Genomic DNA, 27822 nt, shown 5'->3' with positions numbered 1-27822 from the left:
TACAATACATATTTAGATTTGTTTAACTTTTTTTTGTTACTACATGATTCCATATGTGTTATTTCATAGTGTTGATGTCTTCACTATTATTATACAATGTAGAAAATAGAAAAAAAATAAAGAAAAACCCTTGAATGAGTAGGTGTTCTAAAACTTTTTACCGGTAGAGTGTATAAAATATTACATTTCATAACATTTTACCAAATGCATTTTGTGTGTTCCCTCAGGCCACTACACCACTATCACATATTTACAATACAACATCCATGTGTAAGTGTGTGTGTTGAATGCGTGTCTCATCGCGTCTGTGCCTGTGTGTGTGTCTCTTCACAGTCCCCGCTGTTCCATAAGGTTTTTCATATCTCATTTTACTGCTGACATCAGTTGTGGAGTAGAGTTCCATGCAGTCATGGCTCTATGTAGTACCGTGCACCTCCCATAGTCTATTCTGGACTTGGGGACTGTGAAGACCTCTTGTGGCATGTCTTGTGGTGTATGAGTCGCTCTGGATAAGAGCGTCTGCTAAATGACTTAAATGTAAATGTAAATGTATGCATGGGTGTCCAAATTGTGTGCTGGTAGTTTAAACGGACACCTTGGTGCATTCAGCATTTCAACACTTCTTACTAAAACAAGTAGTGATGAAGTCAATCTCTCCTCCACTTTGAGCCATGAGAGATGTACATGCATATTATTGTTAGCTCTCCGTGTACATTTAAGGGCCAGAACAATAGTCCAGGTGCGACAAAACTAGAGCCTGCCTAGTTGAAAATGTTGTTAAAATGGCAGAGCAGCTCTGTATTATGGACAGGCTTCTCCCAATTTGACCTACTGTTGTATCAACATGTTTTGACCATGACCGTTTACAATCCATAGTTACTCCAAGCAGTTTAGTCACCTCAACTCAATTTCCACATTATTTATTACAAGATTTAGTTAATGTTTAGGGTTTAGTGAATTATTTGTCCCATATACAATGCTTTTTAGTTTTTTAAATATTTAGGACTAACTTATTCCTTCCCTGCCATCCATTTTGAAACTAACTACAGCTTTTTGTTAAGTGTTGCAGTCATTTCAATCGCTGTAGTAGCTGACATGTATACCTGTAGACACATTTGCTTTACTGAAGGCCAGTGGCATGTCATTAGTAAAGATAGAAAAAGTAAGGGGTCTAGACCTGATTCTACCTGGATTATGTTGGAGAGGCTGCCATTAAAAAACACCCTCTGTGTTCTGTTAGACACGTAACTCTTAATCCACAATATAGCATGGGCTGTAAAAGCCATAAGGAATACGTTTTTCCATCAGCAGATTGATCTATAATGTCAAAAGTTACACTGAAGTCTAATAAAAAAAACAGCCCCCACAATCTTGTTTGCTCACCTGGATTGCACAACATTTACCCATTTATTCTATAAAAAATTCAAGCTCCGTCAAATTGGTTGTTGATCATTGCTAGACAACCATTTTTCAGGTCTTGCAATACATTTTCAAGTAGATTTAAGCCAATTCATGGACATTCATTGTCTTCTTGGTAAGCAAGTGTAGATTTGACCTTTTTATGGTTATTGTCCCGCTGAAAGGTGAATTCATCTCCTAGCGTTTGGAGAAAAGCAGACTGAACCAGGTTTTCCTCTAGGAATTTGCATGTAATTAGCTCCATTCCATTTATTTTTTGTCCAGAAAAATGTCCCGGTCCTTAACAATTACAAGCATAACAATAACATGATGCAGCCACCACTATGCTTGTGAATATGGAGAGTGGTACTCGGTAGTGTTGAGGCAAATCCAATACAACAATTTCTATTCAGGAAAAAAAGGTTAATTGCTTTGCCACATTTTTTGCAGTATTACTTTAGTGCATTGTTGCAAACAGGATGGATGTTTTTGGAATATTTGTATTCTGTACAGGCTTCCTTCTTTTCACTGTCAGTTAGGTTAGTATTGTGGAGTAACTACAATGTTGTTGGTCCGTCCTCAGTTTTCTCCCATCACAGCCATTAAACTGTAACTGTTTTAAAGTCACCATTGGCCTCATGGTGAAATCCCTGAGCGGATTCGTGATTTGTTGTATTGATACACCATCCAAAGTGTAATGAATAACTTCACCATGCTCAAAGAGATATTCAATGTCTGCTTTTTTTACCCATCAACTTAAAGGTGCCTTTCTTTGAGGCATTGGAAAACCTCCCTGGTCTTTGTGGTTGAATCTGTGTTTGAAATTCACTGCTCGACTGAGGGATCTTACAGATAATTGTACGTGTGGGGTACAGAGATGAAGTAATCATTCAAAAAACATGTTAAACATAATTCCTGCACACAGAGTGAATCTATGCAGTTTATACTGAACAAAAATATAAACTCAACATTTAAAGTGCTGGTGCCATATTTCATAAAATAAAAGATCCCTGAAATGGTCCATATGGACATAAAGCTTATTTCTCTCATTTTGTGCACAAATTTGTTTACCTCCCTGTTAGTGATTATTTCTCCTTTGCCAGGATTTTTTCTCCTTTGCCAAGATAACATTTTTTTTTAAATGGAACCTTTAACTGGGCAAGTCAGTTAAGAACAAATTCTTATTTACAATGACGGCCTACCGGGGGACATTGGGTAAACTGCCTTGTTCAGGGGCAGAATGACAGATTTTTACCTTGTCAGCTCAGGGATTCGATTTAGCAAACTTTGGGTTACTGGCCCAAAGCTCTAAACACTAGGCTACCTGCCACCCCAAAATAACGCCGCCAAGATAATCCATCCACCTGACAGGTGGGTCATATCAAGAAGCTGATTAAACAGAATGATCATTACAAAGGTGCAGCTTGTGTTGGTGACAATAAAAGGCTACTAAAATGCCACAGAGGTCTCAAGTTTTAATGGAGCATGCAATTGGCATGCTGACTGCAGGAATGTCCGCCAGAGCTGTTGCAAGATAATTTAATGTTAATTTCTCTACCATAAGCCGCCCCCCAAAGTCGTATTAGACAATTTGGCAGTGTGTCCAACCGGCCTCACAACCGCAGAACACTTGTAACCTCTGTGGTAGCAATTCTAACCAAAAGGAGAGAGACTGTATTCTTCAAAACAACTTTATTAAAAGATTTGCAAAAATGGAGCAGTTAACTATGCACTTCAACAGTTGTGCAGTTTAAGGCCCAACGAACAGTGTCGGCTCTCAACCTTTATAGAGAAGTACATCGTTTTTGTATACATGGCAGTCAGCAGATAGTGTGTAAAAGACACAGATTTCGGATGGCTTGAGGGTTCAACCGTTAAACTGCATTCACAACAGTAAACACTATAATATGCTCCTATAATATGCTCACTATAATATGCTCCATACGTGTGACTTCCTGTACGTAGTAAACCCATGGGATGTCACATGCTACGGTCGCATCCAAACGGATCTTGGCTATATGCCCAGTCTTATGACTAAGTCACACAAAGACAAGTTTGTGTCAGGTTGGAAAAAACACTAGCATATAACAAGACAATGTTCTTTAAGCAGTAAAACACGGGATAGCATGACTAATTGTGTAATTTTCCACTCACCCCTGCCAAGTCATGTGAAATCCATAGATTAGGGCCTAATGAATTTATTTGAGTTGACTGATTTCCTAAAATGAACTGTAATTCAGTAAAATCTTTGAAATTGTTGCTTATTGCGTTTACATTTTTGTTCAGTATATTATGTGACATGTTAAGCAAATGTTTACTCTATAGGCAGATGTGTGTAGGCTACTGTAGTTAAAATGTCCAAATGTCTAGCCTAAATCTGCATTATTAAATTGGGTTAAATTTAAAATAATTCCTTATTCCTCTGGGAGATTATGTATTCATCCCTTGATATGAAAGACTTACTTCACTCATCGAAGTTAATATGATTTTAAAACCTTTTTAGAGATTTGATTTGGCATTCCTCCATTTTCTGTTTTTCTGTGATCATTTCCTGTGATCTCATGTCTCTGGAGACCACTTCAAGATCAGCACAAGAAAATGCCGTAAAGCTTTTTTATTATGGAAAAAGGATTTGGTTGATTGACTTGACATTTTGACGGCCTGTATTTCCTTTGATTAAATGTTGTATTTCATTTTTTATGAAATGCTGACTTTTCTTGTGCTGCTGTTGCATTACAAGCCCTTGTCAGAAAAGAGAAGTTGAAAGAAGACAGGTCAGACTGAGCTTAGAGTACTGTAGGGTGAAGTTGCCTCTAGACGCTGATCTTGGGTAAGTTTTTAGCATTTTCCCCACTAATGGTTAAGGTTAAGATAAGGGGATGTGAAGCTGATCCTACATCTGTACCTAGGTTAAACTTCACCCTGGATCGAGGTTCAAAGCTAAAAACCATAAGGATGGGGAAAAATAAACTGGATGGTCTATGTGCTTCTGTATTCAACTTCCATTCTTCTTATCGTGTCTCATTTTATATTGCTGTTGGTGTTTCTGGATGACTTTTGGCTGGTATTGAAGTGTGCGGTGTGTTTGGTTGACAGTTTGCTTCTAAAAGGCTTCTGGCATCTATCTTTTCCATGCTCCTGTAGTGAACGATCTGTCTGCAGTTCAGTTCTGCCAGTGTATTCTTGGGACATTTGAGATTGAGTCGACATCAGACAGACAATGTTACGTGATTTTAAAGAGAAGTAGCCTAACTACCCTCACCTCTCCACACACACACACTCCTCCTCTTCCCATTCTGGCCCTCTATAAGATCTCATTACATATCCTGCTCCCAAGGCAAAAGAGCAGTGTGCCTTATTTAACCGAGTTGCTATGCAGAAATCCTTCCCATTGGGAAATAAACCAATGGCCTTTAGATTGTCTTTGTAGGATTAAGCGCGATTAAAAAAATATCAAGAAACCAGCTGTGTAGCTAACAGACAAGCCTTTTGATTAGTCAGCTCATTCTATACAAGCCTGTTGGAACTGTATGTATTGTGTGTAGACAATTTGGTAGCCATTTTGTTTCGTCACTGGCCAGTAGCAAATCTGAAGTGTCAAATTAACCTTGAAGAGAACATCCTGCTTCGTCTCCGTGGTGATTTGTTGAGTCCTTGATCTCCTGTCACATCGTATGGCGAGGTCATCAACAGCTCGTTGCGCTGGGTCAACAAGTAGAATAGCTAGTTTCCTCAACAGCTCTGTCTATCTATCTACGTTTATTTTCTGCTATTATGGACTCTTGTATCACAACTTTTGATACATGCGTGTGTGTATTTGTCCTTAGTGTAGCCTACCCAAAACGTAAAATGTAATACCATTGACACATGCTAATCTTCAAGGATATAAGAGACCTGTTGGTAGGAGACCAGTTCCAGGTCACTAACAGAGCCCCCTGTCTCCTGCGTGTGGTCCCTATGGGCTGTAGGATGTTCTCGTCTGTGAAGGCCTTCGAGGGGCAGCAGTACTCCACCCTGAAGAGGCAGTGCCTTGCCAGCGGCCTGCTTTTCGAGGACCTGCGCTTCCCCGCAGTGGATGACACCCTCTTTTACCAGGGCAACAGGATCGGACGTGTGCACTGGAAGAGACCCCGGGTGAGTGAGCTACTTCTACTACTACTACTTCTTCCACTACCATAAAACAATTTTTTTTAAGACTGCTGAAGCAAGCACACCATTTTTCTTTCGAAAATGTATTCATGGTTTATTTGGACAGAGACATAGAAACACCTTTTCAATACGTTGCACTATAGTGTGTATAGCTCATGCACATTTTCTACACCTGTCCCTAGATGGTCTTTTCTCCTCACGTTTACACTTACATATCCTTTTCACACTACTGAGGCGGGTTGTGTTGGGCTGGCATGGTCAGCAAATGTTGTGCTAATTAGGTTCATGCTTGGTAGACTGGAGCTAAACACACACACACTCACTTCCTGTGTAAAACCACAGACTATGAAGAAGGAGAAGATAGTAGCCAAAATATCAAAACGTATATTGTTTTTTTTGTGAAGGAGAGTATTTGGATTTTTATTGATTGATACAGGGTAGAAGTAGACTGAGATGGGGACATAGAGGAGATGGACACAACACCGAAAACGTCACAGTCGTGGATCGAACCCCTGCCTCCCGGGGAAATGTGTAATCAAGGGACAGCAGCAATACCACTAGACCAGCCCCCGGCACCAATATATTGTGTTCAAATCATGTTATTTTATAAGGACCCCTAGTCCCATATTGGGCACCTCTGTAGTCCTTAATGGGAGCTGCATTTTTTACCATATAATTTGCTGAACAGCTTCACTCACTCAGAATAGCAAAGACATCTGGTTTGCCAAGAACACTGACTCTGTAGCGTGTGCGTGTGTGTGTGTGCGTGTGTGTGTGTGTGTGGAGAGATGTGGAGTCAGATGTTCCCATGGGGGGACCAAACCAACACCAGCTAAAAAAAACAACAAGCTAAGCTGGTGCCTCGGGCCAGACAAAGTGTTAGGAAGTGTCCAAGTAAATTTTCCCTCCCTCTCTTCTCCCTCTGTCCTCCTTCCCAAACCCCTCTCCTCTCTTTCCGCCCAGAGTGCCGCTCATTCCAGAGTCCCAGAGCAGCTAGACATGAGAAGTGTGGTGCGGCAGGCAACATTCATTACGGTGATATCTGGGTCACACAGATGGCCTGTTTGGGTCTATGTGGCGATGTAAGCCTGTCATTTTACAGCGTTTTGGTGGTTGGCGTGGGGTCGCTTAATGACTCAGCAGAGAGGCGTGGAGAATTGAAAGGTGGAAGGAGGAGAGCTATTTCCACATCCAACTCTCTATGACACAGGATATTCCAATTTCTTTCTCTCACTTTTTATGGTGATTGTTTGTAAGTGAGGACTTGGTGGACTGTATATTCTTTAGGTTAGGTTTTACTTTATGTGTTCGCTCCCGTGTGCTGGTTAGGGCACAGATGACAGACATGTATCAAATCAAATTGTATTGTCACATACACATGTTTAGCAGATCTTATTGCGGGTGCAGCGAAATGCTTGTGTTTCTAGCTACAACAGCGCAGTAATATCTAACAAGTAATAATCGAACAAATTTCAAAACCACACACACAATTCACACAAATCTAAAGTAAATGAATGGAATTAAGAAAATGTAAATATTTGGACGAGCAATGTCGGAGCGGCATAGACTAAAATACAGTAGAATAGAATACAGTATATACATATGAGATGAGTAATGCAAAATATGTAAACATTATTTTAGGTAGGATTCCAGTTGAGGTGGTTTAATAACGCCGAAGATGCACAGGCATGGAACAGCACCACACAGTGTATGGAGGGTCTAAGGCACTTAGTGGTCTGAAAACCTGCCTCAACCAAAGTGTGTGTGTGTGTGTGTGTGTGTGTGTGTGTGTGTGTGTGTGTGTGTGTGTGTGTGTGTGTGTGTGTGTGTGTGTGTGTGTGTGTGTGTGTGTGTGTGTGTGTGTGTGTGTGTGTGTGTGTGTGTGTGTGTGTGGTCTGCAAGTAAAGAGATAAATAAATATACAATAGTGACTGACAGAATACAATCTCCAATTCACATCTCTTATAAACAATATGCAATGCTATAACATGCCTATGATGACTCAATGCTATACAGGACCATACAGCGCAATTAAAGTGATTCTGACTGTACTCATTTGAGATCAAAGGGGTGCTGCCACACGTGTACTACAACGCATAGCACCATCCTCTTCAGTACAGGGCTACAACTGCACAATGAATTTGAATACCTCTAAGCAGTGAAATACGATGTAATACCCATATGTTGATGTACCATGAACCTACATTACCATTCAAAACTTTGGACACACCTACTTACTTCGTTATTTTTACTATGTTCTACATTGTAGAATAATAGTGAAGACATCAAAACTATGAGATAACACACATGGAATCATGTAGTAACCAAAAAAGTGTTAAACAAATCAAATTTGAGATTCTTCCAGGAAGCCACCCTTTGCCTTGATGACAACGTTGCACACTCTTGGCATCATCTCAACCAGCTTCATGAGGTAGTCACCTGGAATGCATTTCAATTAACAGGTGAGCCTTGTTAAAAGTTAATTTGTGGAATTTATTTCCTTCATAATGCATTTGAGCCAATCAGTTGTGTTGTGACACAAGGTATGGGTGGTTAACCGAAGATATCCCAATTTGGTGAAAGACCAAGTCCATATTATGGAAAGAACAGCTCAAATAAGCGAAAAGAAACGACAGTCCATCATTACTCTAAGACATGAAGGTCAGTCAACACAGGAATATTTCAAGAACTTTCAAGAAGTTTCTTCAAGTGCAGTCGCAGAAACCATTAAGCTCTATAATGAAACTAGCTCTTATGAGGACCGCCACAGGAAAGGAAGACCCAGAGTTACCTCTGCTGCAGAGGATAAATTCATTAGAGTTGCCAGCCTCAGAAATTGCAGCCCAAAAAACAACTTCACAGAGTTCAAGTAACAGACAATTCTCAACATCAACTGTTCAGAGGAGACTGTGTGAATCAGGCCTTCATGGTCTAATTGCTGCAAAGAAACCACTACTAAAGGACACCAATAAGAAGAACAGACTTGCTTGGGCCAAGAAACACGACCGGTGGAAATCTGTCCTTTGGTCTGATGAGTCCAAATTTGAGATTTTTGGTTCCAACCGCCATGTCTTTGTGAGACGCAGAGTAGGTGAATGGATGATCTCCGCATGTGTGGTCCCCACCGTGAAGCATGGAGGAGATGGTATGAGGGTGTGGGGGCTTTGCTGGTGACACTGTCAGTGATTTATTTAGAATTCAAGGCAAACTTAACCAGAATGGCTACCACAGCATGCTGCAGCGATACACGATTGGGACTATCATTTGTTTTTCAACAGGACAATGATCCAACACACCTCCAGGCTGTGAAGGGCTATTTAACCAAGAAAGAGAGTGATGGAGTGCTGCGTCAGATGACCTGGCCTCCACAATCACCCAACCTCAACCCAATTGAAATGTTTGGGATGAGTTGGACTGCAGAATGAATGAAAAGCAGCCAACAAGTGCCCAGCATATGTGGGAACTCCTTCAAGACTGTTGGAAAACTCTTTTTTGGTTACTACATGATTCCTTATGTTTTATTTAATAGTTTTGATGTCTTCACTATTATTCTACAATGTAAAAGAAATAGAAAAAATCCTTGACTCAGTAGGTGTGTCAACTTCTGACTGTTACTATAAACAATTACAGGGCATATAAACAACGCACTGGGGGACATTATCCTATACAAATAGTTAAATGTCCGAAATGATATGACAACCAAAATAGAGCTAGCCAGCTCACAATAGCTAGCTCGCAGTAGAAACTACTACTATGACGTTATCATCATAGAGTGCATCTTCAGATATAAACACCTGAAAGATACTGTATAATATATTTACATACACGTCAACAAGGATGCACACTGGCCTTGGCTAACAAAATGATCGCTAACTGGTGAGAACACAAGGATGGCTTGAACTTTCTCTCAATTTACATTTCTCAAGTTGATCTTCTTCTCTGAGCTGGTGATCGCCCAGCATGCTCTGCACCACTTCCCTCGCAGGCAGACCTACAGCTCTGATGTGATGAACTAACATTACTGATATGATTAACTGCAATTACTTCACAGCCTTTTGTACATTGCTTTCCTTTGATGGTTTTGGTACTTTTTTGTGTTTCTCGTTCTCCCAGATCAAGTTCAGTTGAGGTATTTCAGTATTGAGGTATTCCAGTTGAAGTATTTCAGTATGCAGTTATTTCAGTATTGAGGTATTCCAGTTGAACTATTTCAGTATGGAGGCATTTTAGTATGCAGTATGCATTTCAGTTGCAGTATTGAGGTATTTCAGGCAAGATGCTACAGCTCAGCCTTTACACCATAGTACCCTCCAAGCTCATCATTAAGCTCGGGGCCCAGAATCTGAACCCCGCCCTGTACAACTGGGTCCTGGACTTCCTTATGGGCCACCCCCTGGTGGTGAAGGTAGGAAACAACACCTCCACTCCACTGATCCTCAAGACAGGGGCCCCTTGTGTACTCCCTGTATACCCATGACTGTGTGACCACGCACGCCTCCAGCTCAATCATCAAGTTTGCAGACGACACAACAGTGGTAGGCCAGATTACCAACAATGACGAGACAGCCTAGGTGAGGGCCCTGACAGAGTGGTGCCAGGAAAATTACCTCTCCCTCAACATCAACAAAACTAAGAAGCTGATGGTGGACTTCGGGAGACAGCAGAGGGAGCACGCCTCCATCCACATCGACGGGGCTGCAGTGGAGAAGGTGAAAAGCTTCAAATTTCTCGGCGTACACTTCACTGACAATCTGAAATGGTCCACCCACACAGACAGAGTGCTGAAGAAGGTGCAACAGCGCCTCTTCAACCTCAGGAGGCTGAAGAAATGCACCATTGAGAGCATCGTGTAGGGCTGTATCGCCGCCTAGTACGGCAACTGCACCGTCCGCAACCGCAGGGCTCTCCAGAGGGTGTTGCGGTCTGCCCAACGCATCACCAGAGTACCCTGCCTGCCCTTCAGGACATCTACAGCACCTGGTGTCATAGAAAGGCCAAGAAGATTATCAAGGACCTCAGCCAGTCAAGCCACGGCCTGTTCACCCCGGTTTCATCCAGAAGACGATGTCAATACAGGTGCATCAAACCTGGGACCGAGAGACTGAAAAACAGCTTCTATCTCAAGGCCATCAGACTGTTAAATAGCCATCACTAGCCAGCCTCCACCCAGTATTCTGTCACTAGCCGGCTACCATCCGGTTACTCATCCCTGCACCTTAGAGGCTTCTGCCCTATGTACATAGACATGGAATACTGGTCAATTTATAATGTTTACATACTGTTTTACCCATTTCATATGTGTATATATATATACTGTATTCTCGTCAAGGCTCATCCTATTCAACTATTGCTGTACATATACTATTTTATCGTACGTATTCTTCAGATACTTATTATATGCTTATTATAGCAAGTACAGTCTGCATGTGTAGGTGCTTATTGAGGTGTCCCGATATCTTTTCCATCTGTTCAGTTATCTGGTTTTAATATCCATTCTAGAATACCCTTCTAACCAATCAGAAACTAGTATTCAACAATGCTGTGGTATAAATATATTTATGCTCCAGACACTGACATTGCTCGTCCTAATATTTCTATATTTCTTAATTCCGTTCTTTCACTTTTAGATTTGTGTGTATTGTTGTGTGTTGTTAGATATTACTGCACTGTTGGAGCTAGGAACACAAGCATTTCGCTACACCTGCAAAAACATCTGCTAAATACTGTATGTGATACGACCAATAACATTTGATTTGATTTGAATGGTCTGAAATAGGCCTTCCTCAAAATTGAAATACCTATCATTATTGAGGAAGGCCTATTTCAGGCAATTTCAGTCATAATTTAACTTGAGGTATTGATGTTTTAATGTGTAACAGACAGAAGAGGTGGGTTCTTTTCACGCCCTGAACATAGTCTTTTTATTCTCTATTTTGGTTAGGTCGGGTGTGACTAGGGTGGGTGATCTAGTATGTTAATATCTATGTTGGCCTGGTATGGTTCCCAATCAGAGGCAGCTGTTTATCATTGTATTTAGGCAGCCATTTCCCAATTGTGCTTTGTGGGATCTTGTTTTTGTGTAGTACCTGTGAGGACTGCATTTGCTTCACGTTTCATTGTTCTGTATTGTTTTAGTGAGTTTCATTTATTTAACATGTGGAACTCTACGCACGCTGCGCCTTGGTCCGTTGATTCTCACAACAACGTTCGTGACAGTTCTCGTGAGTTAGATATTAGAGTACATACCGTGTTTAGTGCTTCGCTTGTTTAAATAGCACTTGGGTATGTTTACGGCTGCAAGTCAAGACAGAGCAGGCAGGCATAAATAAGAGGCCGCTATAAAATTCTCCCCATCTTTTTCTCTCTCTCTCTCTCTCGCTTTCTCTCTCTCTCGCTTTCTCTCGCTTTCTCTCTCTTTCTCTCGCTTTCTCTCTCTTGCCCCCTCCCTCATTAGCTCTGTACCTCTCACCCTGTCTTTCTTTCTCCTGCCATCCCTCTCAGCCTTCTCCCCCTACTACATCCACTTCCTGGCCTCCAGATTAGTTGTGGTTATTTATGACATGACTGATAAGCAATAAAATGTCAGTGCCCTTTTGCAAAGTATTCAGACCCCTTAACCTTTTCCACATTTTTTTGTTTTGTTACAGCCTTATTCTAAAACGGATTAAATATGTATTTTTTTCTCATCAATCCACACAAAATAGTCCATAATGACAGAGTAAAAACAGGTTTAAGATTTGTTTTGCAAAAATAATACAATTAAAAAATGAAATACCTTATTTACATAAGTTTTCAGACCATTTGCTATGAGACTGAATATTGAGCTCAGGTGCATCCTGTTTCCATTGATCATCCTTTAGATGGTTCTAAAACTTGATTGGAGTCCACCTGTGGTAAATACAATTGATTGGACATGATTTGAAAAGGCACACACCTGTCTATTTAAGGTCCCATGGTTGACAGTGCATGTCAGAGGGAAAATCAAGCCATGAGGTCGAAGGAATTCTCTGTAGAGCTCCGTGACAGGAGTGTGTTGAGACTCAGATCTGGGGAAAGGTACCAAAAAAAATGATGCCGCATTAAAGGTCCCCAAGAACCTCCATCATTCTTAAATGGAAGAAGTTTGAAACCACCAAGACTCTTCCTGGAGCTGACCGCCCGGCCAAACAGCAATCGGGGATAAGGGCCTTTGTCAGGGAGATGACCAAGAATACGATGGTCACTCTGACAGAGCTCCATTGTTCCTCTGTGGATATGGGAGAACCTTCCAGAAGGACAACCATCTCTGCAGCCTCCCACCAATCAGGCCTTTATGGTAGAGTGGCCAGATGGAAAACCACTTAGTAAAAGGCATATGACAGCCAGCTTGGAGTTTGTCAAAAGGCACCTAAAGGACTCTCAGACCATGAGAAACAAGATTCTCTGGTCTGATGAATCCAAGATTGAACTCTTTGGCCTGAATGCCAAGCGTCACATCTGGAGGAAACCTGGAACCATCCCTACGGTGAAGCATGGTGGTGGCAACATCATGCTGTGGGGATGTTTTTAGCGGCAGGAACTGGGAGACTAGTCAGGATCGAGGGAAAGACGAACGGAGCAAAGTACAGAGAGATCCTTGACGAAAACCTGCTCAGATCCCTCAGAACCTTAGACTGGGGCGAAGGTTCAGCTTCCAACAGGACAATGACACCAAGCACACAGAAAAGACAACGCAGGAGTGCCTTCGGGACAAGTCTCTGAATGTCCTTGACTGGCTCAGCCAGAGCCCGTGCTTGAACCTGATCGAACATCTTTGGAGAGTCCTGAAAATAGCTGTTCAGCGACGCTCCCCATCCAACCTGACAGAGCTTGAGAGGATTTTCAAAGAAGAATTGGAGAAACTTCCCAAATACAGGTGTGCCAAGCTTGTAGCGTCATACCCAAGAAGACTTAAGGCTGTAATCACTGCCAAAAGTACTTCAACAAAGTACTGAGTAAAGTACTGAGTTCAGTTTTTTCTGACCGTCAGTTGTATCGACTAGCCTGGTGCTAGGAGTCTGGCGGCTGGGTGGCAACTGATTTGGTCACAGATGTAGGCCTACTATGACGTGTTATGGCAGGTCTTCAGTATAAGGTAAATGATATGGTTAACTAGCATTAGCCAGCGTTAGCCATGTCACCATTATTTCTTACCCTGTAGGGAGACAGATGGATCAATAGGCTATTTATTTTACAGCCTAGCCAATCCACCCAGCAGAAATTGGGAGTGAATATTGGAAATGAAAAGAGTGTGTGTGCGTTTGCACATGTTCGTGTGTGACTTTGTAAAATGGCCCTCTTAAGCTTTAAGCAGAGGGGGGAAATGGCAGAGAGAGAAAGGTGGGATGGACAGAGACAGATCAATATGCACAGTTCCAGTCAAAAGTTTGGACACACCTACTCATTCAAGGGATTTTCTTTATTTTTGCTATTTTCTACATTGTAGAATAATAGTGAAGACATCAAAACTATGAAATAACACACATGGAATCATGTAGTAACCAAAAAAGTGTTAAACAATTCTTCAAAGTAGTCACCCTTTGCCTTGATGACAGCTTTGCAAACTCTTGGCATTCTCTCAACCAGCTTCACCTGGAATGCTTTTCCAACATTCTTGAAGGAGTTCCCACATATGCTGAGTACTTGTTGGCTACTTTTCCTTCACTCTGCAGTACAACTCATCCCAAACCATCTCAATTGGTTTGAGGTTGGGTGATTGTGGAGGCCAGGTCATCTCATGCAATACTCCATCACTCTCTTTCTTGTTCAAATAGCCCTTACACAGCCTGGAGGTATGTTGGGTCATTGTTCTGCTGAAAAACAAATGATAGTCCCTCTAAGCGCAAACAAAATGGGATGGCATATTGCTGCAGCATGCTGTGCTAGCCATTCTGGTTAAGTTTGCCTTGAATTATAAATAAATTACTGACAGTGTCACCAGCAAAACCCCCACACCATAATACCTTCTCCACCATGCTTCACGGTGGGAAACACAAATGCAGAGATCATCCGTTCAGCTACTCTGCGTCTTTACAAAGACAGGTTGGAACCAAAGCTCCCAAATTTGGACTCATCAGACCAAAGGACAGTTTTCCACCGGTCTAATGTCCATTGCTCGTGTTTCTTGGCCCAAGCAAGTCTCTTCTTCTTATTGGCATCCTTTAGTAGTGGTTTCTTTGTCCCCATGTGCAGTTGCAAACCATAGTCTGTTTTTATAGCAGTTTTTGAGCAGTGGCTTCTACCTTGCTGAGCGGCCTTTCTGGTTTCTGAGCGGCTGACTCGTTTAACTGTGGCTATAGCTACTTTTGTAGCTGTTTCCCCCAGCATCTTCACAAGGTCCTTTGCTGTTGTTCTGAGATTGATTTTCACTTTTCGCAGCAAAGTACCTTCATCTGTAGGAGATACAACAAGTCTTCCTTCCTGAGCGGTATGAAGACTGCGTGATCCCATGGTGTTTATACTTGCCTACTATTGTTTATACAGATGAACTTGGTTCCTTCAGGTGTTTGGAAATTGCTACCAATGATGAACCAGACTTGTGGAGGTCCACAATTTTTTTTCTGCGGTCTTCACTGATTTCTTTTGATTTTCCCATGATGTCAAACAAAGAGGCACTGAGTTTGAAGGTAGGCCTGGAAATACATCCACAGGTACACCTCCAATTGACTCAAATTATGTCAATTAGCCAATCAGAAGCTTCTAAAGTCATTACATAATTTTCTGGAATTTTCCAAGCTGTTTAAAGGCACAGTCAACTTAGTGTATGTAAACTTGTGATGCAATGAATTATACGTGAAATCATCTATCTGTGAACATTTGTTGGAAAAATTACTTGTCATGCACAAAGTACATGTCCTAACCGACTTGCCAAAACTATAGTTTGTTAACAAGAAATTTGTGGAGTGGTTGAAAAACGAGTTTTAATGACTCTAACCTAAGTGTATGTAAACTTCCGACTTCAACTGTATGTTGAATGAGAGCTGTGATTTGAATTATTCATTCTGCTCATGTAATCTGATTGCTCGTGCACTCACATTCAAGCAAGCACGGACACACAAACACACACACACTAATTGCACATTGACACTTCCATAGTGGCCTTTGAGTAATAGGAGCGGTGCAGAGGCAAATGGGATATTGAAGAGGTCTCCAGGGGACTCTGCAGTGGCAGTGCAGTGGTGGGCTTCTCCTCTCCGCTGACAAAAAGTTGGCTTTTGCAGCAACCTGCTTTCGTCTGCATCAAAAAATGACTGACCTTGGGCGTGGTGTGTGTCCTCTTTGGACACAGACATACACACACATGCACACATTGGGGTACCAGTACAATATGGAATCATGTATTAACCAAAAACAAATCAAAATATATTTGAGATTCTTCAAATAGACATCCTTTGCCTTGATGACAGCTTTGCACACTCTTGGTATTCTCTCAACCAGATTCACCTGGCAGCAATTCAACCATGAAGGCTTGATTCACACAGTCTCCTCTGAACAGTTGATGTTGAGATGTGTCTGTTACTTGAACTCTGTGAAGCATTTACAGTGCCTTGCGAAAGTATTCGGCCCCCTTGAACTTTGCGACCTTTTGCCACATTTCAGGCTTCAAACATAAAGATATAAAACTGTATTTTTTTGTGAAGAATCAACAACAAGTGGGACACAATCATGAAGTGGAACGACATTTATTGGATATTTCAAACTTTTTTAACAAATCCAAAACTGAAAAATTGGGCGTGCAAAATTATTCAGCCCCCTTAAGTTAGTACTTTGTAGCGCCACCTTTTGCTGCGATTACAGCTGTAAGTCGCTTGGGGTATGTCTCTATCAGTTTTGCACATCGAGAGACTGAAATTTTTTCCCATTCCTCCTTGCAAAACAGCTCGAGCTCAGTGAGGTTGGATGGAGAGCATTTGTGAACAGCAGTTTTCAGTTCTTTCCACAGATTCTCGATTGGATTCAGGTCTGGACTTTGACTTGGCCATTCTAACACCTGGATATGTTTATTTTTGAACCATTCCATTGTAGATTTTGCTTTATGTTTTGGATCATTGTCTTGTTGGAAGACAAATCTCCGTCCCAGTTTCAGGTCTTTTGCAGACTCCATCAGGTTTTCTTCCAGAATGGTCCTGTATTTGGCTCCATCCATCTTCCCATCAATTTTAACCATCTTCCCTGTCCCTGCTGAAGAAAAGCAGGCCCAAACCATGATGCTGCCACCACCATGTTTGACAGTGGGGATGGTGTGTTCAGAGTGATGAGCTGTGTTGCTTTTACGCCAAACATAACGTTTTGCATTGTTGCCAAAAAGTTCAATTTTGGTTTCATCTGACCAGAGCACCTTCTTCCACATGTTTGGTGTGTCTCCCAGGTGGCTTGTGGCAAACTTTAAACAACACTTTTTATGGAGATCTTTAAGAAATGGCTTTCTTCTTGCCACTCTTCCATAAAGGCCAGATTTGTGCAATATACGACTGATTGTTGTCCTATGGAAAGAGTCTCCCACCTCAGCTGTAGATCTCTGCAGTTCATCCAAAGTGATCATGGGCCTCTTGGCTGCATCTCTGATCAGTCTTCTCCTTGTATGAGCTGAAAGTTTAGAGGGACGGCCAGGTCTTGGTAGATTTGCAGTGGTCTGATACTCCTTCCATTTCAATATTATCGCTTGCACAGTGCTCCTTGGGATGTTTTAAAGCTTGTGAAATCTTTTTGTATCCAAATCCGGCTTTAAACTTCTTCACAACAGTATCTCGGACCTGCCTGGTGTGTTCCTTGTTCTTCATGATGCTCTCTGCGCTTTTAATGGACCTCTGAGACTGTCACAGTGCAGGTGCTTTTATACGGAGACTTGATTACACACAGGTGGATTGTATTTATCATCATTAGTCATTTAGGTCAACATTGGATCATTCAGAGATCCTCACTGAACTTCTGGAGAGAGTTTGCTGCACTGAAAGTAAAGGGGCTGATTAATTTTGCACGCCCAATTTTTCAGTTTTTGATTTGTTAAAAGAGTTTGAAATATCCAATAAATGTCGTTCCACTTCATGATTGTGTCCCACTTGTTGTTGATTCTTCACAAAAAAATACAGTTTTATATCTTTATGTTTGAAGCCTGAAATGTGGCAAAAGGTCGCAAAGTTCAAGGGGGCCGAATACTTTCGCAATGCACTGTATTTGGAGCAAAGGGTGGCTACTTTGAATAATCTCAAATATAACATATATTTTGATTTAACACATTTTTGTTTACTGCATGATTCCATATGTGTTATTTCATAGTTTTGATGTCTTCACTATTATTCTACAAAGTAGAAAAAACATAAAATAAAGAAAAACCCCGTTATGAATAGGTATGTCCAAACATTTCACTGGTACTGTACATGCATATATTGCACACACATTCTCTCTCTCTCTCACCCCAAACATATGCATGCGGGGTGGCAGGTAGCCTAGTGGTTAGAGCGTTGAACTAGTAACCGAAAGGTTGCAAGATCATAAAAGGACCAAATCCGTCGTTCTGCTACTGAACAAGGCAGTTAACCCACTGTTCCTAGGACGTCATTGAAAATAAGAGTTTGTTCTTAACTGACTTGCCTAGTTAAATAAAGGTAAAATTTAAAAAATGCATCCACTGCGCACACATTTTTTAAATTAAGTGTGTTAAGTATGTCAAATGAAGAGGCTCCCTAATAGCTCCAGCTGAGTAACAACTGAGCATTTCCATCGACCCTCTCTTAGGTAAGTGGGTGTGTTGTGTTTGTGTGTTTGGTTTACACGTCTCCCTAGGCTGGTTTAATTTACAGTACGGGGCGGAGATGACGCTCATTAAAGCGGCCAGTTCTCACTCTCTCACTATCTTCTCAGTCCATCTCTCCCATCTCTCTCTCTCTCACACACGCCGACACTTCAGAGTACAAATTGTCTCACGTAAACATTGGACTGTATTTACGACCTCTTATCTAAACCCATTTCAGTACAGTTGGATTGGACGAAATAGAGACCTGTTATAGACATTTCTGTCATTGGCAGACACAACTGTTTATGTGAATAAGGTCTATGGTGTGGAAATTGTAGTCTTTTCCTCCAGTTGGGACAGTGAGACGGTGACCTCCCTGGAGCTCCAGTGCAATCTACCAATGGGCTGTAGACAGATCTATTGGGTGGGGGGTATTTTATACATGGTCTGAGGTAATCTACCTTTGGCCTAATGAGCAGGAACCCAGACTTCATCAATAAATTGGAAATACAGACATTGTCATCCTACAAGAAACATGGTATTGAGGAGACTGACCCACTGGTTTCCCTCTAGGTTACAGAGAGCTGGCAGTCCCTTCCACCAAACTACCAGGTGTGAAGAGACTCAGGGAGTAGGCTCATTTGGTATAGAGCAGATCTAACTCACTCTATTAATTTAGTCAAAAGAGGAACATTTTACATCTGTCTAGAAATGTATAAGGAAATTATCTCAACAGAGAAAAATGTCCCTCATGTATGCTCCCTATATCCATGCAATAGAATTCCTATACTTTAACGATGACAGCTTCTCCATCCTAGAGCGGGAGAGAAACAATTTCCAGGCCCGGGGACATGTCCTAGTCTGTGTCGACCTAAATGCCAGAACTGGACAAGAACCTGACACTTTTAGCACATGGGGGAACCGAACAGCATCCCCTCCCAAATATGGCCCCCTAGACACAACTATGACAAAACAACCAACAGAAACGGGTCACAACTCCTGCAGCTCTCTGTCACTCGCTAGGTCTGTACTCAATGGTAGGCTTCTAGGGGACTCTTTTAAGGTAGGTATACTTACAGGTCATCCCTTGGCAGTAGTACTGTAGATTACTTTATCACTGACCTCAACACAGAGTCTCTCAGAGTGTTCACAGTCAGCCCACTGAAACCCTTATCAGATCACAGCAACATCAGTCTACTTGAACAGAGCAATACTCAATCATGAGGCATCAAAGCCAAAGGAACTACATAATATTAAGAAATGCTATAGATGGAAAGAAAGTAATCCCTTTTGGACAACTTCCTGGACAAAACATTTCACTGTAATAGTGAAGGTGTAAACAGTAGAAAACCTAAACAGTATATTTGACCTCTCATCTTCCATATCAAATTTAAAAAATTCAAGCAGACAACCTAAGAAAATGAACAACAATGACAAATGATTTGATGAAGAATGCAAAACCGAAGAAAGAAATTAAGAAACCTATGCAACCAAAAACATAGTGATCCAGAAAATCTGAACCTACGCCTTCACTATGGTGAATCACTAAAACAATACAGAAATACACTACGGAAAAAGAAGGAACAGCACGTCAGAAGTCAGCTCAATATAATTGAAGAATCCATAGAATCTAACCACTTCTGAAAATTGGAACACTCTAAACAAACAACACGAAGAGTTACCTATCCAAAATGTAGATGTATGGATAAACCACTTTTCCAATCTTTTTGGCTCTATAACAAAGAACAAATAGCATAAACATATATACATGATCAAATACAAATCTTAGAATCAACTATTAAACACTATCAGAACCCACTGGATTCTCCAATTACAATGAATGAACTACAGGACAAAATATAAACCTTCTAACCCAAAAAGGCCTGTGGTGTTGATGGTATCCGAAATTAAATGATAAAATATACACATTCCAATTGGCTATACTTAAACTTTTTAACATCATCCTCAGCTCTGGCATCTTCCCCAATATTTGGACCAAGGACTGAACACCCCAATCCACAAAAGTAGAGACATATTCAACCCAATAACTATCGTGGAATATGCGTCAACAGCAATCTTGGGAAAATCCTCTGCATTATCATTAACAGCAGACTTGTACATTTCCTCAATGAAAACAATGGACTGTGCAAATGCCAAATTTGTTTTATACCAAATTACCATACAAAAGACCACGTATTCACCCTGCGCACCCTAATTGACGAAGGCAAATTCTTCTCATGCTATGTTGATTTCAAAAAAGCTTTTGACTCAATTTGGCATGAGGGTCTGCTACACAAATTGATGGAAAGCAGTGTTGGGGGAAAAACATATGACATTATAAAATCCATGTACACAAACAACTAGTGTGTGGTTAAAATTGTAGAAATGTGTATATATATATATATAATCGAATTAGCGAGGACACTAAAACAGTCTGCAGTACCTGGCCTCACCCTACTAGAATCTGAAGTCAAATGTCAACTGTTGGCTGATGATCTGGTGCTTCTGTCCCCAACCAAGGAGGGCCTACAGCACAGGTTCTGTTAGACCTGGGCCCTGACAGTAAAACTCAGGAAGACAAAAAAAATATGGTGTTCCAAAAAAGGTCCAGTTGCCAGGACCACAAATACAATTTCCATCTAGACCCTGTTGCCCTAGAGCACACAACAAACTATACATACAGTACCAGTCAACAGTTTGGACACACCTACTCATTCCAGGGTTTTTCTATATTTTTACTATTTTCTACATTGTAGAATAATAGTGAAGACATCATAATGATGAAATAACACATATGGAATCATGTAGTAACCAAAAAAGGGTTAAACAAATAAAAATATATTTTGTATTAGATATTCTTCCAAGTAGCCACCCTTTGCCTTGATGACAGTTTTGCACTCTTGGCATTATCTCAACTAGCTTTATGACGAAGCTAGTTGAGATAATTAATTAACAGGTGTGCCGTGTTAAAAGTTACTTTGTGGAATTTCTTTCCTTTTTAATGAGTTTGAGCAAATCAGTTTTGTTGTGACAAAGTAAGGGTGGTATACAGACGAGCCCTATTTGGTAAGATACCAAGTCCATATTATGGCAAGAACAGCTCAAATAAGCAAAGAGAAATGACAGTCCATCATTACTTTAAGGCATGAAGGTCAGTCAATATGGAACATTTCAAGATCCCACTGTTACCTCTGCTGCAGAGTATAAATTCATTAGAGTTAACTGCACCTCAGATTGCAACTTTGCGGACGACACTACAGTGGTAGGCTTGATTACCAACAACAACGAGATGGCCTACAGGGAGGAGGTGAGGGCCCTCGGAGTGTGGTGTCAGGACAATAACCTCACACTCAACGTCAACAAAACTAAGGAGATGATTGTGGACTTCAGGAAACAGCAGAGGGAACACCCCCCTATCCACATCGATGGAACAGCATTGGAGAGGGTAGTAAGTTTTAAGTTCCTCGGCATACACATCACAGACAAACTGAATTGGTCCACTCACACAGACAGCATCGTGAAGAAGGCGCAGCAGCGCCTCTTCAACCTCAGGAGGCTGAAGAAATTCAGCTTGTCACCAAAAGCACTCACAAACTTCTACAGATGCACAATCGAGAGCATCCTGGCGGGCTGTATCACCGCCTGGTACGGCAACTGCTCCGCCCAAACCGTAAGGCTCTCCAGAGTGTAGTGAGGTCTGCACAACGTATCACCGGGGGCAAACTACCTGCCCTCCAGGACACCTACACCACCCGATGTTACAGGAAGGCCATAAAGATCATCAAGGACAACACCCACCCGAGCCACTGCCTGTTCACCCCGCTATCATCCAGAAGGCGAGGTCAGTACAGGTGCATCAAAGCTCGGACCGAGAGACTGAAAAACAGCTTCTATCTCAAGGCCATCAGACTGTTAAACAGCAACCACTAACATTGAGTGGCTGCTGCCAACACACTGACTCAACTCCAGCCACTTCAATAATGGGAATTGATGGGAAGGATGTAAAATATATCACTAGCCACTTTAAACAATGCTACCTAATATAATGTTAACATACCCTACATTATTCATCTCATATGTATACGTATATACTGTACTCTATCATCTACTGCATCCTTATGTAATCCATGTATCACTAGCCAATTTAACTATGCCACCTTGTTTACATACTCATCTCATATGTATATACTGTACTCGATACCATCTACTGTATCTTGCCTATGCTGCTCTGCACCATCACACATTCATATCTTTATGTACATATTCTTTATCCCCTTACACTGTGTATAAGAAATTAGTTTTGGAATTGTTAGTTAGATTACTTGTTGGTTATTACTGCATTGTCGGAACTGGAAGCACAAGCATTTCGCTACACTCGCGTTAACATCTGCTAACCATGTGTATGTGACAAATAAAATTTGATTTGATTTGACCCCACAGGACAGGACAGCAACACAATTAGACCCAACCAAATCATGACAAATCAAAAGATAATTATAATGCACATTGGAACAAATTAACAAAAAACTAGCAAACTAGAATTATATTTGGCCCTAAATAGAGACTACACAGTGGCAGAATACCTGCCCACTCTGACTGACCAAAAATTAACGAAAGCTTTGACTATGTACAGACTCAATGAGCATAGCCTTGTTATTGAGAGAGGCCGCCATAGGCAGACCTGGTTCTCAAGGGAAGACAGGCTATGTGCACACTGCCTACAAAATGAGGTGGAAACTGAGCTGCACTTCCTAACCTCCTACCAAATATATGACCATATGAGAGACACATATTTCCCTCAGATTACACAGATCCACAAAGAATTTGAAAACGAGTCAAGTTTTTGATAAACTCCCATGCGAGAGAGAGTGAGAGAGAGGGAGAAGGACGTCCGCAGGATGGCACCAGGATGGCAGGTTCGCACACTGTTGGTGTGGAGCAACACACACACTGGCTTAAAATAACACTTGTCTCACACCTGGAGGGTGTGAAACCACACATCCCACCCAAAGGGAGAGGTAGATAATAACACACTCCAAATGGTACTATGCCCCCTATATAGTGCACTACGTCAGACCAGAGCTCTAACGACCCTGCTCAAAAGTAGTGAACTATATAGGGGATATCGCTCCACGTCATTCCTGCAGTCTTCCATCCATCACTATAGACTGCAGATCACTATTGGGATCCTCTAAGGAATCTTAGTAGCCTGCGTCTCCATACTCAGGTCTTCTCTGCTTCAGTCACTTCTGCATTATCTGGGTCTCCAGGACCCACATTAAGATAGATATTTGCTAGTTAATAGTTACCAGTATGGCTTAACGGTATGCTCTTCAACCATGCAACTTTTGTTATCACAGCTAAAGCAGAACCAGTCTGGCACCTTTGGTTAGTTTTAATTCTGTCTGTTTCTCTGTCTTTTGTAGCTCTATGTGGGTTAGTTTAAGTGCTGTCTGTCTGTGTTGTAGGGCTGGGGTAGTTGTAGCTCTATGTGGGGTAGTTGTAGTGCTGTCTGTGTGAAGAGGTTGTTCGAGTGGGGCTCAGGTTAGCATGGCCCAGATGAAGCCGTGACCCTGTAGATCCTCCTCTTGCTTCACCCATAAATCACCACAACACCTCCCAGACCTGACACTTGTAAGGGGCTGGGTGCTCTCTCTCTCTCCCCTCACTCTTTCTCTCTTTCCCTCCCTGTCTGTCTGTATGTCTGTCTCTCTCTCAACTTCATTTGCTCAATCCATGGTACTCTCTCTCTCTCCTGTCTGTGTCGGTAAAGGCATGTTGTGTGTGAAGGATAGAAGTGGAGCGTGCCTCATCTAAATCCCCATTGATTAGGAGCAGTAATTAAAGAGTCCCGGGCCATGTCTGGCCTGGCAACTCACTAAACCCATCTGTCTTTCTTTCTTTCTTTCTTTCTTTCTTTCTTTCTTTCTTTCTTTCTTTCTTTCTTTCTTTCTTTCTTTCTTTCTTTCTTTCTTTCTTTCTTTCTTTCTTTCTTTCTTTCTTTCTTTCTTTCTTTCTTTCTTTCTTTCTTTCTTTCTTTCTTTCTTTCTTTCTTTCTTTCTTTCTACCCACATATGTTTTGGTCCCTAGACCTCATGTAGTCTTTCTATTTCTCCCTCCTTCCTTCCTTCCCTGTCTCTCATTCTCTTCTGTCTCTGTGTAGGAGCTCTGTGAGGACCCTCACCTGTTTGTGGATGGGATCAGTGCGCACGACCTGCACCAGGGCCAGCTGGGAAACTGCTGGTTTGTGGCGGCGTGCTCCAGCCTGGCCTCCAGAGAGTCCCTGTGGTCCAAAGTAAGTGTGGGGGTGGAGGGCTGTGTGTGTATGTGCATGTGTGCCATGACTGTACCCACGTACGAGTGTACCCATTAGGACAGATTACCTGGTGAAGAAGGGGTAAACAGGGGAAAACACATCTTACCAGAGGCATCATTAGGCCACATCAACACCTCTCTAGAACACTCTCGGCAGAGTTGGAGTACTCTACCAAGCTTATAACGCCGTCTCTGACTGGGGTTTAGGTAGAGTATCATAGTAGACTTTGCTGGTCTACTCGGTTGTGTTAAAATAATGAATGTGCGGGTATCTAGCATTCTTTCATGACATCTTTTTAGTATATCCTACACCTTCTGGATGTGTGTACCATGATACAGTTCTAGAGCCCTATTGGCACAGGACTAGTACTATACATCGGTTATGTAATTATTACCCCAGCATGTCCGTTTTTCCAGTGAAGGATTTGGGCAAAATGTGTTTTACCAAACTGCCCCGTTATTATTTTTTTGTCATTAAAGATTACACTGCTCAAAGAAATAAAGGGAACACTAAAATAACACATCCTAGATCTGAATGAATTAAATATTCTTATTAACTACTTTTTTCTTTACATAGTTGAATGTGCTGGCAACAAAATCACACAAAAATGATCAATGGAAATCAAATTTATCAACCCATGGAGGTCTGGATTTGGAGTCACACTCAAAATTAAAGTGTAAAACCACACTACAGGCTGATCCAACTTTGATGTAATGTCCTTAAAACAAGTCAAAATGAGGCTCAGTAGTGTGTGTGGCCTCCACGTGCCTGTATGACCTCCCTACAACGCCTGTGCATGCTCCTGATGAGGTGACAGATGGTCTCCTGAGGGATCTCCTCCCAGACCTGGACTAAAGCATCCACCAACTCCTGGACAGTCTGTGGTGCAACGTGGCATTGGTGGAGGGAGCGAGACATGATGTCCCAGATGTGCTCAATTGGATTCAGGTCTGGAGAATGAGCGGGCCAGTCTATAGCATCAATGTCTTCCTCTTGCAGGAACTGCTGACACACTCCAGCCACATGAGGTCTAGCATTGTCTTGCATTAGGATGAACCCAGGGCCAACCGCACCAGCATATGGTCTCACAAGGGGTCTGAGGATCTCATCTCGGTACCTAATGGCAGTCAGGCTACCTCTGGCGAGCACATGGAGGGCTGTGCGGCCCCCCAAAGAAATGCCACCCCACACCATGACTGACCACCTGCCAAACCGGTCATGCTGGAGGATGTTGTAGGCAGCAGAACGTTCTCCACAGCGTCTCCAGACTCTGTCATGTCTGTAACCTGCTCAGTGTGAACCTGCTTTCATCTGTGAAGAGCACAGGGCGCCAGTGGCGAATTTGCCAATCTTGGTTTTCTCTGGCAAATGAAAAACATCCTGCACGGTGTTGGGCTGTAAGCACAACCCCCACCTGTGGACGTCGGGCCCTCATACCACCCTCATGGAGTCTGTTTCTGACCGTTTGAGCAGACATGCACATTTGTGACCTGCTGGAGGTCATTTTCCTGATGTACTGGCCTGTCTCCTGGTAGCGCCTCCATGCTCTGGACACTACGCTGACAGACACAGCAAACCTTCTTGCCACAGCTCGCATTGATGTGCCATTCTGGATGAGCTGCACTACCTGAGCCACTTGTGTGGGTTGTAGACTCCGTCTCATGCTACCACTAGAGTAAAAGCACCGCCAGCATTCAAAAGTGACCAGAACATCAGCCAGGAAGCATAGGAACTGAGAAGTGGTCTGTGGTTACCACCTGCAGAACCACTCCTTTATTGGGGGTGTCTTGCTAATTGCCTATAATTTCCACCTGTTGTCTATTCCATTTGCACAACAGCATGTGAAATTTATTGTCAATCAGTGTTGCATCCTAAGTGGACATTTTGATTTCATTTTGATTTCTTTGAAGACATTTAATCAACTGACATATTTGGCAATAAAAAATTGCTGACATCAAAGATTCGGCTGGGACAAAAATTATGGATATAGTGATTTGTGCTCGTGGACATAATTACATTACCTGAGTTCCCCTTGTAAAACGTATCCTGCCCAAATAGGGCTTACGCTTTGTTATAAGACATTATGAAGGCTTTTACGTGTTAATAACAACTTAAGCCCTTAGCCCTATTCAGATGGGATTTTTACTGGGGGTGTTCAGGTAATTGAATTATGTGCACGAGCACCAATCACTGCATCCGTAATTTTAGTCACATCTGCAGCCTCCCACCAATCAGGCCTTTATGGTAGAGTGGCCAGATGGAAAACCACTTAGTAAAAGGCATATGACAGCCCGCTTGGAGTTTGCCAAAAGGCACCTAAAGCACTCTCATACCATGAGAAACAAGATTCTCTGGTCTGATGAATCCAAGATTGAACTCTTTGGCCTGAATGCCAAGCGTCACATCTGGAGGAAACCTGGCACCATCCATACAGTGAAGCATGGTGGTGGCAGCATCATGCTGTGGGGATGATTTTTAGCGACAGGGACTGAGAAACTAGTCAGGATCTAGGGAAAGATGAACAGAGCAAAGTACAATTTACATTTACATTTAAGTCATTTAGCAGACGCTCTTATCCAGAGCGACTTACAAATTGGTGAATTCACCTTCTGACATCCAGTGGAACAGCCACTTTACAATAGTGCATCTAAATCATTGATGAAAACCTGCTCCAGATCTCTCAGAACCTCAGACTGGGGCAAAGGTTCAGCTTCCAACAGGACAACGATCCCAAGCACACAGCCAAGAGATTGCAGGAGTGGCTTCGGGACAAGTCTCTGAATGTCCTTGACTGGCCCAGCCAGAGCCTGGACTTTAGCCCGGTCAAACATCTCTGGAGAGACCCGAAAAAAGCTGTTCAGCGACTCTCCCCATCCAACCTGACAGAGCTTGAGAGGATTTGCAGAGAATATTTGGAGAAACTTCCCAAATACTGGTGTGCCAAGCTTGTAGCGTCATACCCAAGAAGACTTGAGGCTGTAATCACTGTCAAAGATACTTCAACAAAGTACTGAGTAAAGTGTCTGAATACTTATGTAAATGTGATATTTCATTTTTTTATTTCTAAAAAACAGCTTTTGCTTTGTCATTAGGGGATATAGATTGAAGAGGGGGAAAAACCACTTGATATATTTTAGGATAAGCCTGTAACGTAACAAAGTGGGAAAAATCAAGGTGTCTGAATATTTTCCGAATGAACTCTATCTGT

The 27822-nt window shown here is 42.0% G+C and overlaps 1 protein-coding gene across 3 annotated transcripts in view; it reads left to right on the top strand.

Moving 5' to 3' along the window:
• LOC135550848 (calpain-5-like) overlaps nucleotides 1-27822 on the top strand; it is a 71328-nt gene that overhangs the window by 11671 nt on the left and 31835 nt on the right. For all 3 annotated transcript variants that reach the window (XM_064982012.1, XM_064982011.1, XM_064982013.1), the window contains 2 exons: nucleotides 5367-5532; nucleotides 24462-24593. In XM_064982012.1, coding sequence (XP_064838084.1) covers nucleotides 5367-5532; nucleotides 24462-24593 — 298 coding nt within the window. The remainder of the gene's footprint in view (nucleotides 1-5366; nucleotides 5533-24461; nucleotides 24594-27822) is intronic.

This window comes from Oncorhynchus masou, chromosome 12, assembly GCF_036934945.1.
Source record: "Oncorhynchus masou masou isolate Uvic2021 chromosome 12, UVic_Omas_1.1, whole genome shotgun sequence".
NCBI classification, from domain to species: domain Eukaryota; kingdom Metazoa; phylum Chordata; class Actinopteri; order Salmoniformes; family Salmonidae; genus Oncorhynchus; species Oncorhynchus masou.
The sequence above is the reverse complement of the archived record's forward strand: the minus strand, read 5'-3'. Positions and strand labels throughout refer to the sequence as shown.